The sequence below is a fragment of the Phocoena sinus genome, chromosome 8, assembly GCF_008692025.1.
Source record: "Phocoena sinus isolate mPhoSin1 chromosome 8, mPhoSin1.pri, whole genome shotgun sequence".
Taxonomy (NCBI): domain Eukaryota; kingdom Metazoa; phylum Chordata; class Mammalia; order Artiodactyla; family Phocoenidae; genus Phocoena; species Phocoena sinus.
The window spans coordinates 26,125,968-26,139,558 of NC_045770.1; the positions used below are offsets into that span (position 1 = coordinate 26,125,968).

Below are 13,591 nucleotides of genomic sequence, written 5' to 3' on the forward strand. Positions count from 1 at the left end.
GACATATATACACTACCAAATGTAAAATAGATAGCTAGTGGGAAGCAGCCGCATAGCACAGGGAGATCAGCTAGGTGGTTTTTGACCACCTAGAGGGGTGGGATAGGGAGGGTGGGAGGGAGGGAGACACAAAAGGGGAGAGATATGGGAACATATGTATATGTATAACTGATTCACTTTGTTATAAAGCAGAAGCTAAAACACCACTGTAACGCAATTATACTCCAATAAAGATGTTAAAAAAAGAATTAAACTGCCAAATACTGAAATAAGTGACTATTATTAGTGACTATTAAATAAGTGAGTATTAACATTTATTGAAAGAAGTGACTATAAACATACATGCTTGGTATATAATGGGATACATGTGTGGTATACAATGATGAGTGAAAGTTATCTATGCTGTCAGAGCACTTACAGACTACTGGGGGAGACACTCAACAAGTAAAACAAACTACAGTTGACCCTTGAACAACATGGGTTTGAACTGCGTGGGTCCAATTCTACATGGACCTTTTTCAATAAATACTGTGGTACTATATGATCCAGGGTTGGCTGAATCCACAGATGTGGAATTGCAGATAGATGGGTGACTATGGGACTTGAGCATCTGTGGATTTTGGTATAGAGAGACTGCTGGAACCAATCTCCCGTGGATACCAAGCAACAACTGTACAATAAACTTCTTCAAATTATGAGATATTCTATAAAGATACAAAAAGGTTCTATGAGAAAGTAAAGGAAGAAGCAAAAGTTAGACTAAGTAGCTCTGAAGTGATTTTAATACTGAGAATCAAGTGCCAATCATGAAAATAAGATCACATAGATGGTAAATGGCAGAGCAAGAATTTGAATCCAGGTGGTCTGGTTCCAAAGTCTAGGGCCTGAGTACTACTCAATGCTGCCTCTCTACAGAGAAGAATTACACAAAATGGGAGCTTCATATCATTTAGATATTTATACTCGCTCTAAAAAGATTCTGAGAATCATGGGAACTTAGAAAAGAAAATATTTGAAACAGAATGAGACAAGACAGATTTCTTAGAATCTTATGAAGAAATAGGCAAATTTACATATACCACTGAATCGTTTCCTTAGGGCAATAAACGTTATATTTCTTACCTTAACACCTATTGCAACAATAAGGTGCTTGGGAAATTGAGAGCTGTCAAAACAGTACAGACAGTTTTCCATTAGTGCAGCAAGTCTCCGGTGCTCAGCAATAGCTTTTTTCCTCTGATTCTCTTCCTCTTCACCAAAACATTCTCTATCAGCTGCTCTGGAGACAAACATGTCATCCAGAGTATAATAGTCTCCATCTGTTTTTCCCATACACTGAAAAAGCAAAATAATAGTAGTGGGGAGAAGGTAGTAGTTAATTCAGTTTATTGTATTGTGGCATACTGAAGTCATATCTGTAAGTCCTGTGATAAAACTCTTACATTAAAAGAAAAAAGAAAACATGATTAAAATTTAAGCTTGACCTGCAAGGATCAAGTTATTATCATCATCATAGCTAAAGTTTACTGAGTATTTACTATGTGCAGTTCTATGCAATTTGATTGTTTTATACTCCTATGATGAGGGAACCATTATCATTTTTATTTAATAGATGAGGAACTTGAACAACAGAGAGGTTAAGAACAACCTTCACTTTAAAATTAGCATACACTCTATTAAACTTACAAGCCAATTTGCTAATATGTATATTGAGAGCATTGAGAGCCATGTTCCCCTTTCTCTTTTAAAAATAATTTTCTTTTTCATTTGTTTTTATTGAGGTAACAATGATTTAAAAAACTATATAAGTTTCATGTGTACAAAACCAAATTCTTTAATAAGTCTTTTCTAACACCCTTTTACTGAAATACTGAGCAATTCAACATGGTGTGCATTCTGCCTTGCTGCAATAAGTAATAAACCCAACTTGTTTAACTCTGTGTGCCCCTGGTTGTCTTTGGCTAACAGCCACTGACAGTATCAAGAAATACTGTTAATTTGTGTGTGTGTGATAATGGTGTTGTGATAATGCTAAAAACTTCTGTTAAAAGTTTATTTATTTATTTATCTTATTGAGGTGTGGTTGGTTTGCAATGTTGTGTTGGTTTTGGGTGTGCAGCAGGGTGATTCAGTTATATATATGTGTAAATAAATATGTATATGTATGTGTATGTATATGTGTGTGTGTGTGTGTGTGTGTTTTCAGATTCTTTTCCATTATAGGTTATTGCAGGATGCTGAGTGTAGTTCCCTGTGCTTATCAGTAGGTCCTTGTTTGTCTGTTTTGTATATAGTAGTGTGTATCTGTTAAACCCAAACTCCTAATTTATTTAAATTAGGAATTAAAAGTTTATTTTTATTAAAAAATAAATCCCAGAACCTCATCTATGAAAAAAAAAAAAATTAGCATCCACTCCACATAGAACATAAAACATTTTTCAACTGTATCTCAAGGCACCTTCTCTATACCTCCCCCAACATAAACTGTAGCCAGGGTGATGTTTTTAAAACAAAAATTTTATTTACTTATTTTATTTATGTCCCTACTTAAAGTCCTCAAAGAGCTCTACATTGTGAACAGGATCAAGTTCAAACTGTTGTTTGGCCTACTAAGTCATAGACACAGAACGGTAAAATGGTTAAGAGCTTGGGCTCTATAGTCAGAATGACCATGGTAAAATTCTATCTCCTGTCTGTATAATCTTGGGCAGTTACTTAATCTCTCTGCGTTCTCTCTATGTTTTATTTCCTCATTTTACAATGGCTATAACAATATTACCCATCTAATAGGGTTATCTTTCTTCATCCTTACAACACATGCCTGGCACACAATAAGAACTCATAAATGTGAGTCACCTCGGTCACATGTGATCACATCCCTACTCAAACTCTACACTTTGCCACCCTACTTTAGTCCCCAAAAGTACTGATACCTTCAGGCTTTGCACATATTGCTCTCTGAGTAGTTCTGCCCTCAATTTTGCCATTCCTACCCCTACTCATTTTTTAATCTGAGGTTTAGATTTAGTTGTCACCTGCATGAAAGAACTTTTCTAGATCGTCCAAGCTCCTTCAGTACTATACTCACATCAGTTTCATGAGGACCACACTGTATCAAAACAGCTCATTAACTTATGTTTTTCTTCCATTAGACTAAGTTCTACTTAGTCTACTAAATACCAAAAAGAAAATGACTGTTTTGATCTTACCAGATACTTAAAATAGATATGAAGAAAGCCAGAGTGCCTGTACTCCTGTCAGAGAAAGTAGATTTCAAAGCAAAGAATATTACGAAGGATAAAGAAGATCATTTCATAATAATAAAAGACTTACAGCATCAGGAGGACAAAACAATCCTAAAGTTTATGTACCTAATAATAGTTTCAAAATATATGAAGCAAAAACTTGACAGAACTGTAGGAGAAATAGACAAACCCATAACTGTAGTCAGAAATTCAAATGCCACTCTCTCTACAATTGATAAAACAAATAGAAAATCAATAGGCAATAGAAGACTTGAACAAACTATCAACCAATCTGACGTAACCAACACTGACAGAAATTGTATCCAACAGAAATTGTATCAGCAGAATAAACATTCTTCTCAAGTGCACAGAGAACATTTACCAAGACAGACGGCATTCTCAGACTTAAAACAAACTCTCAATAAATTTAAAAGGATTCAAGTAACATAGAGTATGTGCACTGAAAACAATGGAATTAGACTAGAAATCCCAACAGAAAGATATATGGAAAATAGTCAAGTATGCGAAAATTAAATAGTGTACTTCCAAATAACCCACGGATCATCAAAAAAATAAAATTAGAAAGTTTTTTGAACTATAATAAAACAAAAACAGGACATGTGAGAATTTGTGGTGTACTGTGAATGCAGTACCTAGAAGGACAATTACAGAACTAACCACTTATATTAGAAAACAAGAGAGGCCTTAAATCAATGATGTCATCTTCCAACTTAAAAAACTAGAAAAAGAAGAGAAGTAAAACTAAATGTAAACAGAAGAAAATTTCTAAAATGTCATTATTGATAGAATCAGGCAAAAAGATTATTATCAGTAAGGTATTTCTCAGAGCACATTAGCTTCAGGAATTAATTTTTATCTTCTACCTTTTCTCTTTATTAATCCTTGATTATCTCTCTATTCCTCAGGTTTGTCTATTTATATGTAGTCTCCTGACTTACAAATTATTATTTTAACTTCAGACCTTTATCTCAACCATAATATATCAAATTTTGAAAAATGTCCAAACTGGTCACTAAAATTTTCATGAAAATAGTGACTAACTATATGCTAGATATTAATAGAAACTTTAAGTATCCTCTCAGCCAAATACCTCTACAACATAGGAATTGTCATTCTCACTTGATATTAAAAAACTGAGGCTAAGAGAGACTAAATAACTTAATCAAAATCACATAATTATTAAGAGACAGAGCCAGGAATCAAGTTCGATTGTAAAACTGAGAGTGCCCGGCATATAGTGAGCCTCTCTCACTTAAGAAACCCATCTTTAAAACATAGAAAGGGAATACTGTGAATATAGTCTATGAAGCAGAATAAAGAATTAGAAGAAACCTTAAATTTCATCCAGAATAAACATAACCAATCAAGTTAAGGTACATATTAAAAGAGAATACAGATATCTGATGGGTATTTATCTTTTCTAAAATACATTAGTGAGCAGAATATGTACTTCTACATGTAACTTTACTTTCATATGATATATTGTTAAAAATATTGTTATTAAAAATCAGTTCATAACTTGTCAGGGAATATATTCAATTCAAATAAAATCAGTTGAAAACAGAAGACAGTATTTCTATTTTTTAAATCTATGTTCCATGAATGCTGCTGAACTTCTCTGATCTATTCATAGTTTTTGACTTAAATAGGGGACAGTCTTCCAAATTAAGTCTGAATGATTCTTCAACACAACTGAAATATGATACTCATCTATCCCAGAACAATAATTCCCTCCTCCTACATCCTCTAATTATTTGCATTTTCCCATTATCTTCTCTTTGGGGTTTGACACAAAATGTTTTTACCTTTATCAGTCATGTACACATCTATGACCTTACCCCCAACCAAAAATTTTTAATGAACAGAGATAGTGGAGAATATAAGACCAAGAAGGGGAAAAGTGAAAATATTTGCTGGAGGAAAGGAGGTGAAGAAAACAAGAGGGGCATGAAAATATGCCTCTTTTTCATTTAGATAGAGTCCTAAAGAAAACTGATGAGATGGTACAAGATCAAGATAGTATATCATAAATTTTAGAACTTTGAGAATCTCTTTTCTAAATAAATAAGAAAATGTGATAAAATAGTTATAACATTAAAATGAATAAGATAAAAGAAAGGGGAGTAGATGTCAATACTACCCAAAGTGATCTACAATGCATTCAACATCTATCAAAATCTCAATGATGTTTTTTGCAGAAATAGAAAAATCTATCTTAAAATTCATATGGAATCTCAAGGGACTACAAATAAACAATCTTTAAAAAGAACAAAGTTGGAGGTCTCACACGTCCTGATTTTAAAACGTACTACAAAGCTACAATAATCAAAATAATGTGATACTGGCATAAAGAAAGATATATAGACCAATGGAATAGAATGGAGATCCCAGAAATAAACAAACTCATATATGGTCAAATGATTTTCAGTAAGGGTGCCAAGACCACTGAATAGGGAAATGACAGTCTTTTAAACAAATGGTGTTGGGAAAACTGGATATTCACATGCAAAAAAAGATGAAGTTGGACCCTCACCTCACACCATATAAAAAAATTAACTCAAAATGCATCACAGACCTAACTTAAAAGCTAAAACTTTAAAACTCTTAGAAGAAATCATAGGGGAAAAGCTTCATGACATTGAATTTGGCAATGATTGCTTGGCTATGACAACAAAAGCCAAGTAATAAAGAAAAAATAGGTAAGTTGGATTTCATCAAACTTAAAACTTTTGTGCATCAAAGGACACTCTCAACAGAGTGATAAGGCAGCCCACAGAATGGGAGAAAATATTTGTAAATCACTTATTTGATAAGGGACTTACAACCAGAATACATAAAGAACTCCTACAATTCAACAACAACAAAAAACAAGCAACCTGATTTTAAAATGGGCAAAGGATCTAAACAGACATTCCTCCAAGGAAGATATACAAATGGCCAATAAATACAGGGAAATGTAAATGAAAATTACAATGAAGTTATGACTTCATGCTCACTAGAATCAAATAGTCAGATAATAACAAGTGTTGTCAAGGATATGGAGAAATTGATACCCTCAAACACCGCTGGTGGGAGTGCAAAGTCATGGTGCTGCTTTGGAAAACAGTCTGGTAGTTCCTCAAACAATTCAATATAGATTAATAATTAAATAATTAAACATATGGGCTACCATATGACCTAACAATTCCATTTCCAGGTATATACCCAGGAGAAATGAAAACATATGCCTAACAAAAACTTGTATATGAATCTTTACAGCAGCATTATTCATAAAAGTCAAAACTTGTACACAATCTAAATGCCCATCAATTGATGAACAGATCAACAAAACATAAAATATGTACAACAGAGTGAGTATATTTGGCTATAAAAAACAAATGAAGTACTGATACCCCCTACAACACTCTGAAAACATGCTAAGTGAAAGAAGTCAGTCACAAAAAATCACTATCATATACATGAAATGTCCAGATCAGCAAAATCTATACAGACAGAAAACAAACTCAAGGCTGCTTAAGGCTGGAGATGGAGGAGGACTAAGAGGGTTAGGGGGTGACAGCTAAAGGTTACAGGGTTTATTCTTGAGGTGATAAAAATGTTGTAAAATTGACTGTAGTGATAGTTACACATATTCATGAAGATACTAAAAACCATTGAATTTTACACTTTAAAAGGGTGAATTTGTATGGCACGTGAACCATATCTCAATAAACCTGTGTTTTAAAAAATTAACTGTACCCAAATAGAGGTCTGGCCTTTGCCTTCTGTCCCTGGAAGGTAATCTTTAAGGACTTGCAATGTCCTGCCTAAAAGAGTGGTTTTGTTTATCTGAGGGTCTTGGGCCACACGAGCCATCTATGTTAACAATGTGGTTTATGCTGGGAAATTTGGGCCACACAGTATCAGCTCCACCTCAGGAGAGGCTGGAAACTGTCATCTTCACAGGCCATCAACCATGTCTATGTGACCAAATCCTAACAAAAACTGCACACCAATGCTTGGGGGAGCTTCCCTAGTTGGCAATACCCTGTGTATTTCACATTATTGCTGGGAGAAGTTAGTGCTGTCCATGACTCACTGGGAAAGGGGACAAATGGAAGATTCATGCTTGAAATTCTGCTGGATTCAGCTCCATGAGCTGCTTCCCTTGACTAATTTTCCATCTGTATTCTTTCACTGTAATAAACCTTAACTGTATATTTAACAGCTTTTAGGGAATTCTGTGAGTCCTTGTAGTAAAGTATCAAAGCTGAAGGTGGGCTTGGGGATCCCTGAACTTGAAGCTGGTGTCAGAAGTGAGGATGGTCTTAGGGACTCTCACATTGGGGCGATATAATAAACACAATGCACAAACACTGATCAGATCCTGAATCTCAAAAAAAAAAGCTATAAAAATTTAAATATAGGTACATCTATATCAACATTTAAAAAAATAAATACATGGTTCTGCATGATACACAGGCACCACCCAAAGTGGACAGCTACAGCACTACAGTCCCACTCTGGAATGGCCATAAAGGGAAATTATCTCAGTAAGAAGAACTTTGCGCAGTGAGTTCACTTTGCCTGGAAAGAGAGATGGCCATAGATACAGGTCTACACTGATTCATGTACTATGGCAAATGGTTTGGCTGGATGGCCAGGAACCTGGATAGAACACAAGTAGAGATTACCAACAAGGAAGTCTGGGGAAGAGGTATATGGACAGACCTCTCCAAATAGATACAGATATTTATGTCACTAGTGATATTTATGTCACTAGCCACTCCTACCATTGTTCCAATGAGCTTGTGAACAAAGTGGCCATGCAGGTATGGAAACTATTCAAGGGCTCAGCAACATCAAAGCTGACCTGGCTATAGCCACTGCTGAATACCCAATCTGCCAACAGAGATCAACGCTGAGCCTCTGATACGAGCACCACTCCTTTGGGAGATCAACACTGAGCGTCTGATACGAGTACCACTCCTTTGGGGGATCAGGCAGCTAACTGGTGGCAAGTTGGGTACATTGAACTGCTTCCATCATGGAAGGAGCAGCACTTTGTTCTTACTGGAATAGACACTTACTCTGGATATTGACTTGCCTTCAATGCATACAGTGATTCTGCCAAAACTACCATCTCTGGACTTGTATCATTGTGGTATCACATGTATGCTTCTGACCAAGGAAATAATTTCACAGCAGATGAAATGTGTCTATGCCCATTGCAGTCACCATGCAACAATGATGACTAACAAGCAGCACTGCTCACTAATTCACCATGTTCCCCACCATCTGAAGTAGCTGGCTGGATAGAACAGTGAACTGGCCTTTTTAAGATTTAATTACAAGTGCTGGATAGGTGATGTCTTGTAAACTAAGGGTATGTCTCCCAGAATGAAGTGCTCTAAATCAGCACCCAAACTATGATGCTATCTTTCCCACAGCCAGAATTCATAGGTATGGGAATCTAGGGGGGAAAAAACAGGAGTGACCTATCTCACTACTGCCCCTTTTGATAAACTAGCAAAATTTCTGCTTCCCAACTCTGTGATCTTAGGCTCTACTAGTCTAGAGGTCTTAGTTCTAAAGAGAGGAATACATCTATCAAGGGACACAATGATTAATTGAACTTGAAGTTCTGACAGCCACCTGGCCACTCTGGCTCCTCATTCCACTGAATCAAAAGGCAAAGAGGGAAGTTACTGTACTTTCTAGAGTGATTGATTCTGACTATAAAGGGAAAATTGGGCTGGTACTACATAATGGAGGTAAGAGGAAGTATATCTTGAATATAGGTTACCTTTTAGGGCACCTCTTGGTATTCTCATGGCCTATGATTAAAGTCAATGATAAAATACAACTCAGTTAAGGCAGGACAGCTAATAAATGGCCCAGACCTTCTGAATGAAGGACTGGATCACCCCACAAGGCAAGGGGCCATGACCAGCTAAGATGTTGCTGAGGACAAAAGGAATACAGAATGGTTAGTAGAGGAAAGCAGGTATAAATACTAGATGAAACTCCATAACCAGTTTCAGAAATTAATATTGTAATATTATGGTATCCTTTCAATATTTTGATATGAATTTATATGTGTGAATATACACCTAAATATTAACAAAACTTCTTTCTTTTCTTCCCCTTTCTCATCCCCTTACCATCTAACATAATAGTAGCTTTGTACTCTATTCTGGGGACACAGCCTGTTTTTGGTTGTATGTAGAACAGTTCTATCATGTTGGACAGAAGCACGATTTTGTTTTCTTTATTTGGAGATTAAATATAGTTATTTAAGAGAGGAGCCAAGGTAACATGGTTGTGGTCACTGGGTCAATTTGACTAGTCTGACATACACTTACCAGAATTCCCTTTTCAGTGTATTTCTGGTTATGATGGGTAACAAGAGATTTTATAGAAGACCTGAAGAGTAGAAATAAATCAGCAGCCATTTTATAGCTTGCATACATTGTCACTTAACTGCTGGTTCACCTCCTTATATAAGGCAGCATCTGAGTCTGCAGCTGCCCCACCTTTCCCACCATCCTCCTTCAGCTTCTCTGACTTCTAGGCCAGATGTGGGTATTTAGCTCCTAGCTTAATCTACAGAATACGCACACCACCAAGGTCAGAGGCAACATAAACTGACATGTATATTTGTCCATCCTTGAGAATTCCAGCTCATGCCTGTGGGTTCTAGCTTGTTCTTCTTCTTAGTCTCCCCCGCTTTATAATTTTTCCTTCCCAAGAGCCTGCCCTCTGGACTTAAAGTTCCAAATTCAGATGCAACCACAACAGCCTTAAAAAGACTGCTTAACCAGCTTCTACAATGGCATAAGGTCAAATCCCTGTAAAGAAAACTATGTCTATATGTCTTTTAATAGTTCTGTTTCTCTGCTCGATAAGGGACTGATAAAGATATAACCCTCTATAAACAGCAATAACAAACTGCTTCTGTTCAGAGGCTCTGCTTGTATAACATTTTTTCAAGATTATTCCAAGAATAATATTATTCTAAATATCATTAATCATAATGTAAGTGAAATTCAGACATTTCAAATGCCAACTGTATAATATAATGGGAGAAAATTAATATAATAATAAAATAAAACCACTCCTTTTCTGCTTCAGTCCACTTTCCTTAAAAACCAAATCCAGGGCTTCCCTGGTGGCGCAGTGGTTGAGAGTCCACCTGCTGATGTAGGGGACGCGGGTTCGTGCGCCGGTCCGGGAGGATCCCACGTGCCGTGGATCGGCTGGGCCCGTGAGCCATGGCCGCTGGGCCTGCGCGTCTGGAGCCTGTGCTCTGCGACGGGAGAGGCCACGACGGTGAGAGGCCCGCGTACCGCAAACAAACAAACAAACAAATCCAATTATACTATTTGAGCATAGTCTAATCTGAATGTAGTCAATCATCTCCCTTTTCTGGCCCTCTGCAATGCTTGCATGTTACTATAGAAAAGTTATTATATTTTATAAATGGTTCCATTATAAGCTAACTGCCACTTCAACATAATAAGAAAACCTCCCATTTTCCACAGTGGCAATTTTAGATGATCACCATCAAACCCTGGACACTCCATCAACTCATCTCTCACTTTCAGTAGATGACCTCAAAGAAAAATTAAAATTAGACAAGAATTTCCTGATCCTCCTACCACCAAACCTAAAACCATCCACAAACACACAGCTTATACTTCTTTTCTCCTGAGATAATGGAAGGGTATATGTGCCCCTGTTTAAATTCTGTCATCCATGCAGTAGACCCTACCTAACCCCTCTTCATATACTCTGGATAGGACTGACTCTCTGCAGTCTGCTCAGTTGTGCCACTCATAACTACTTCTCCTTTATCATGGGCCTTTTTTCCCTTGCCAACAACTCTTCCTAACTAGAATTTAAGTATTTAAGCATGCCAAACATTCTTTTATTTTAAACAGTTCCTTTGGAATACACACCACCTTTTATCACAATAAAAGTTAAACCTCTTGAATGAATTGCCAAGGGAAGAGAAGAAAGAAGTCAGGATTTTATTAAACAGTGATAACTGGGGGAGATGTCAAAATATGACTGATGTTTAGAATACAAACATTAATGTAAACCAGTTGAATAAGTCTTCCTGAACAGCCAAATTTCCAAAAAGTTAAGGGTTTACCATTTAAGCAAAGAAACATTACTTATTATAGTCATTTTGAATACAAATGTTCCCAAACAGAGTTATAAACTGTCCTACCTTTTAAAACATAATTACCGGAATTTAGTCTTATCCTGGTAATAGGGTAATTAATGGAACAATTATTAAAATGTGCCATAATTCACGAATGGCCCTCTCAAGGGCTAGTGGCTTCTATGCTAGCTATGTCAACCAAGATGTTTATGATTTTTCAATTCTTTACCTGAATTTTTCCATCTCATTCTTTGCTCTATATTAAGTCAGCTGTTGGTTCTCATTGTTATAAGCACTTCTTCTTGTGGTACTCGTGTCCCCACTTCTAATTTGCTACTTTTATTATATTTCTGGTCTAAAATTGAATAGCCAAGTATATTAGAATTATATATAAAAGTACGGCTTAGAGGCCACCTTCTCCAGGTAATCAGTAAATAGTTGATAAATTTAGAGGAAAGACAAAAAAGCTACCCTATAGTCTATAAATACTAGATTGGCATCAAGAGAAAAGACTTAAAAAAAAATCTTTTTAAAATGATGACAATAGAAGGACCTTCAATATGGCAGAGGAGTAACACATAGAGATCACCTTCCTCCCCACAAATACATCAGAAATACATCTACATGTGGAACAACTCCTACAGAACACCTACTGAATGCTGGCAGAAGACCTCAGACTTCCCAAAAGGCAAGGAAGTCCCCATGTACCTGAGTAGGGCAAAAGAAAAATGAAAAAATAGAGACAAAAGAGTAGGGATGGGACCTGCACCAGTGGGAAGGAGCTGGGATGGAGGAAAAGTTTCCTCACACTAGGAAGCCCCTTCACTGGCAGAGACTGGGGTGGCCAGTGGGAAGCCGGGGGGAAGCTTCAGAGCCACGGAGGAGAGTGAAGCAACAAGGGTGCAGAGGGCAAAGTGGAGAGATTCCCGCACAGAGACGATCAGTGATGACCAGCACTCACCAGCCTGAGAGGCTTGTCTCCTCACCCAGTGGGGCGGGTGGGTGCTGGGAGCTGAGGCTGGGGCTTCAGGGGTCAGATCCCAAGGAGAGGACTGGGGTTGGCTGCGTGAACACACAGCCTGAAGGGGTCTAGTGTGCCACAGCTAACCAGGAGAGAGTCCAGGAAAAAGTCTGGAACTGCCTAAGACTAAAGAGACCATTGTTTCGGGGTGTGCAAGGGGAGGAGATTCAAAGCACCACCAAAACGAGCTTCAGAGACAGGCACAAGCTCTGCCTATCAGCACAGACACCAGAGACAGGCATGAAACTCTAACATTGCTGCTGCAGCCACCAAGAATCCTGTGTGTAAGCACAGGTCACTATCCACACCTCCCCTCCCGGGAGCCTGTGCAGTCCACCACTGCCAGGGTCCTGTGATCCAGAGACAACTGCCCCAGGAGAACACATGGCACGCCTCAGGCTGTTGCAACGTCACACCAGCCTCTGCCGCCACAGGCTCGCCCTGCGTTCCGTAACCCACCCAACCCCCAGCCTGAGTGAACCAGAGTTCCATAATCAGCCACTCTTTAACCCCCTCCTGTCTGGGTGAAAAAAAGATACCAGAGGGCGACCTACATGCAGAGGTGGGGCCAAAACCAAAGCTGAACCCCAGGAGATTTGAGAACAAAGAAAAGAAAGGGAAATTTCTCCGTGCAGCCTCAGGAGCAGCAGATTAAATCTCCACAGTCAACCTGATGTACCCTGCATCTGTGAAATACCAGAACAGACAATGAATCATCCCAAAATTGAGGCGGTGGACATTGAAAACAACTGTAGACTTGGGGTTTGTTGTATGCAGCTGACTAGCTGCTGATTTTGATGTTTATCTTAGTTTAGTTTTTAGTGCTTACTATCATTGGTGGATTTGTTTATTGGCTTGGTTGTTCTCTTCTTTTCTTTATTACTTTTTAAAAAGTTTTTACTTTAATAATATTCTCTAGATTCTTTATTTTAATAACTTTATTTTATTTTATATTTCTTTCTTTTTTTTCTCTCTTTTCTTCTGAGCCATATGGCTGACAGAGTCTTGGTTCTCAGGCCGGGTATCAGGCCTGAGCCTCTGAGGTGGGAGAACCGAGTTCAGGACATTGGTCCACCAGACACCACCAGGCCCCAAGCAATATCAATCAGCAAGAGTTCTCCCAGAGATCTCCATCTCAATGCTAAGACGCAGCTC

General features: G+C 37.7%; 1 protein-coding gene across 2 annotated transcripts in view; it reads right to left on the reverse strand.

Annotated features, from left to right (window-relative positions):
- CWF19L2 (CWF19 like cell cycle control factor 2) overlaps positions 1–13,591 on the reverse strand; it is a 250,268-nt gene that overhangs the window by 67,155 nt on the left and 169,522 nt on the right. For both annotated transcript variants that reach the window (XM_032640618.1, XM_032640619.1), the window contains exon 13: positions 1,123–1,335. In XM_032640618.1, coding sequence (XP_032496509.1) covers positions 1,123–1,335 — 213 coding nt within the window. The remainder of the gene's footprint in view (positions 1–1,122; positions 1,336–13,591) is intronic.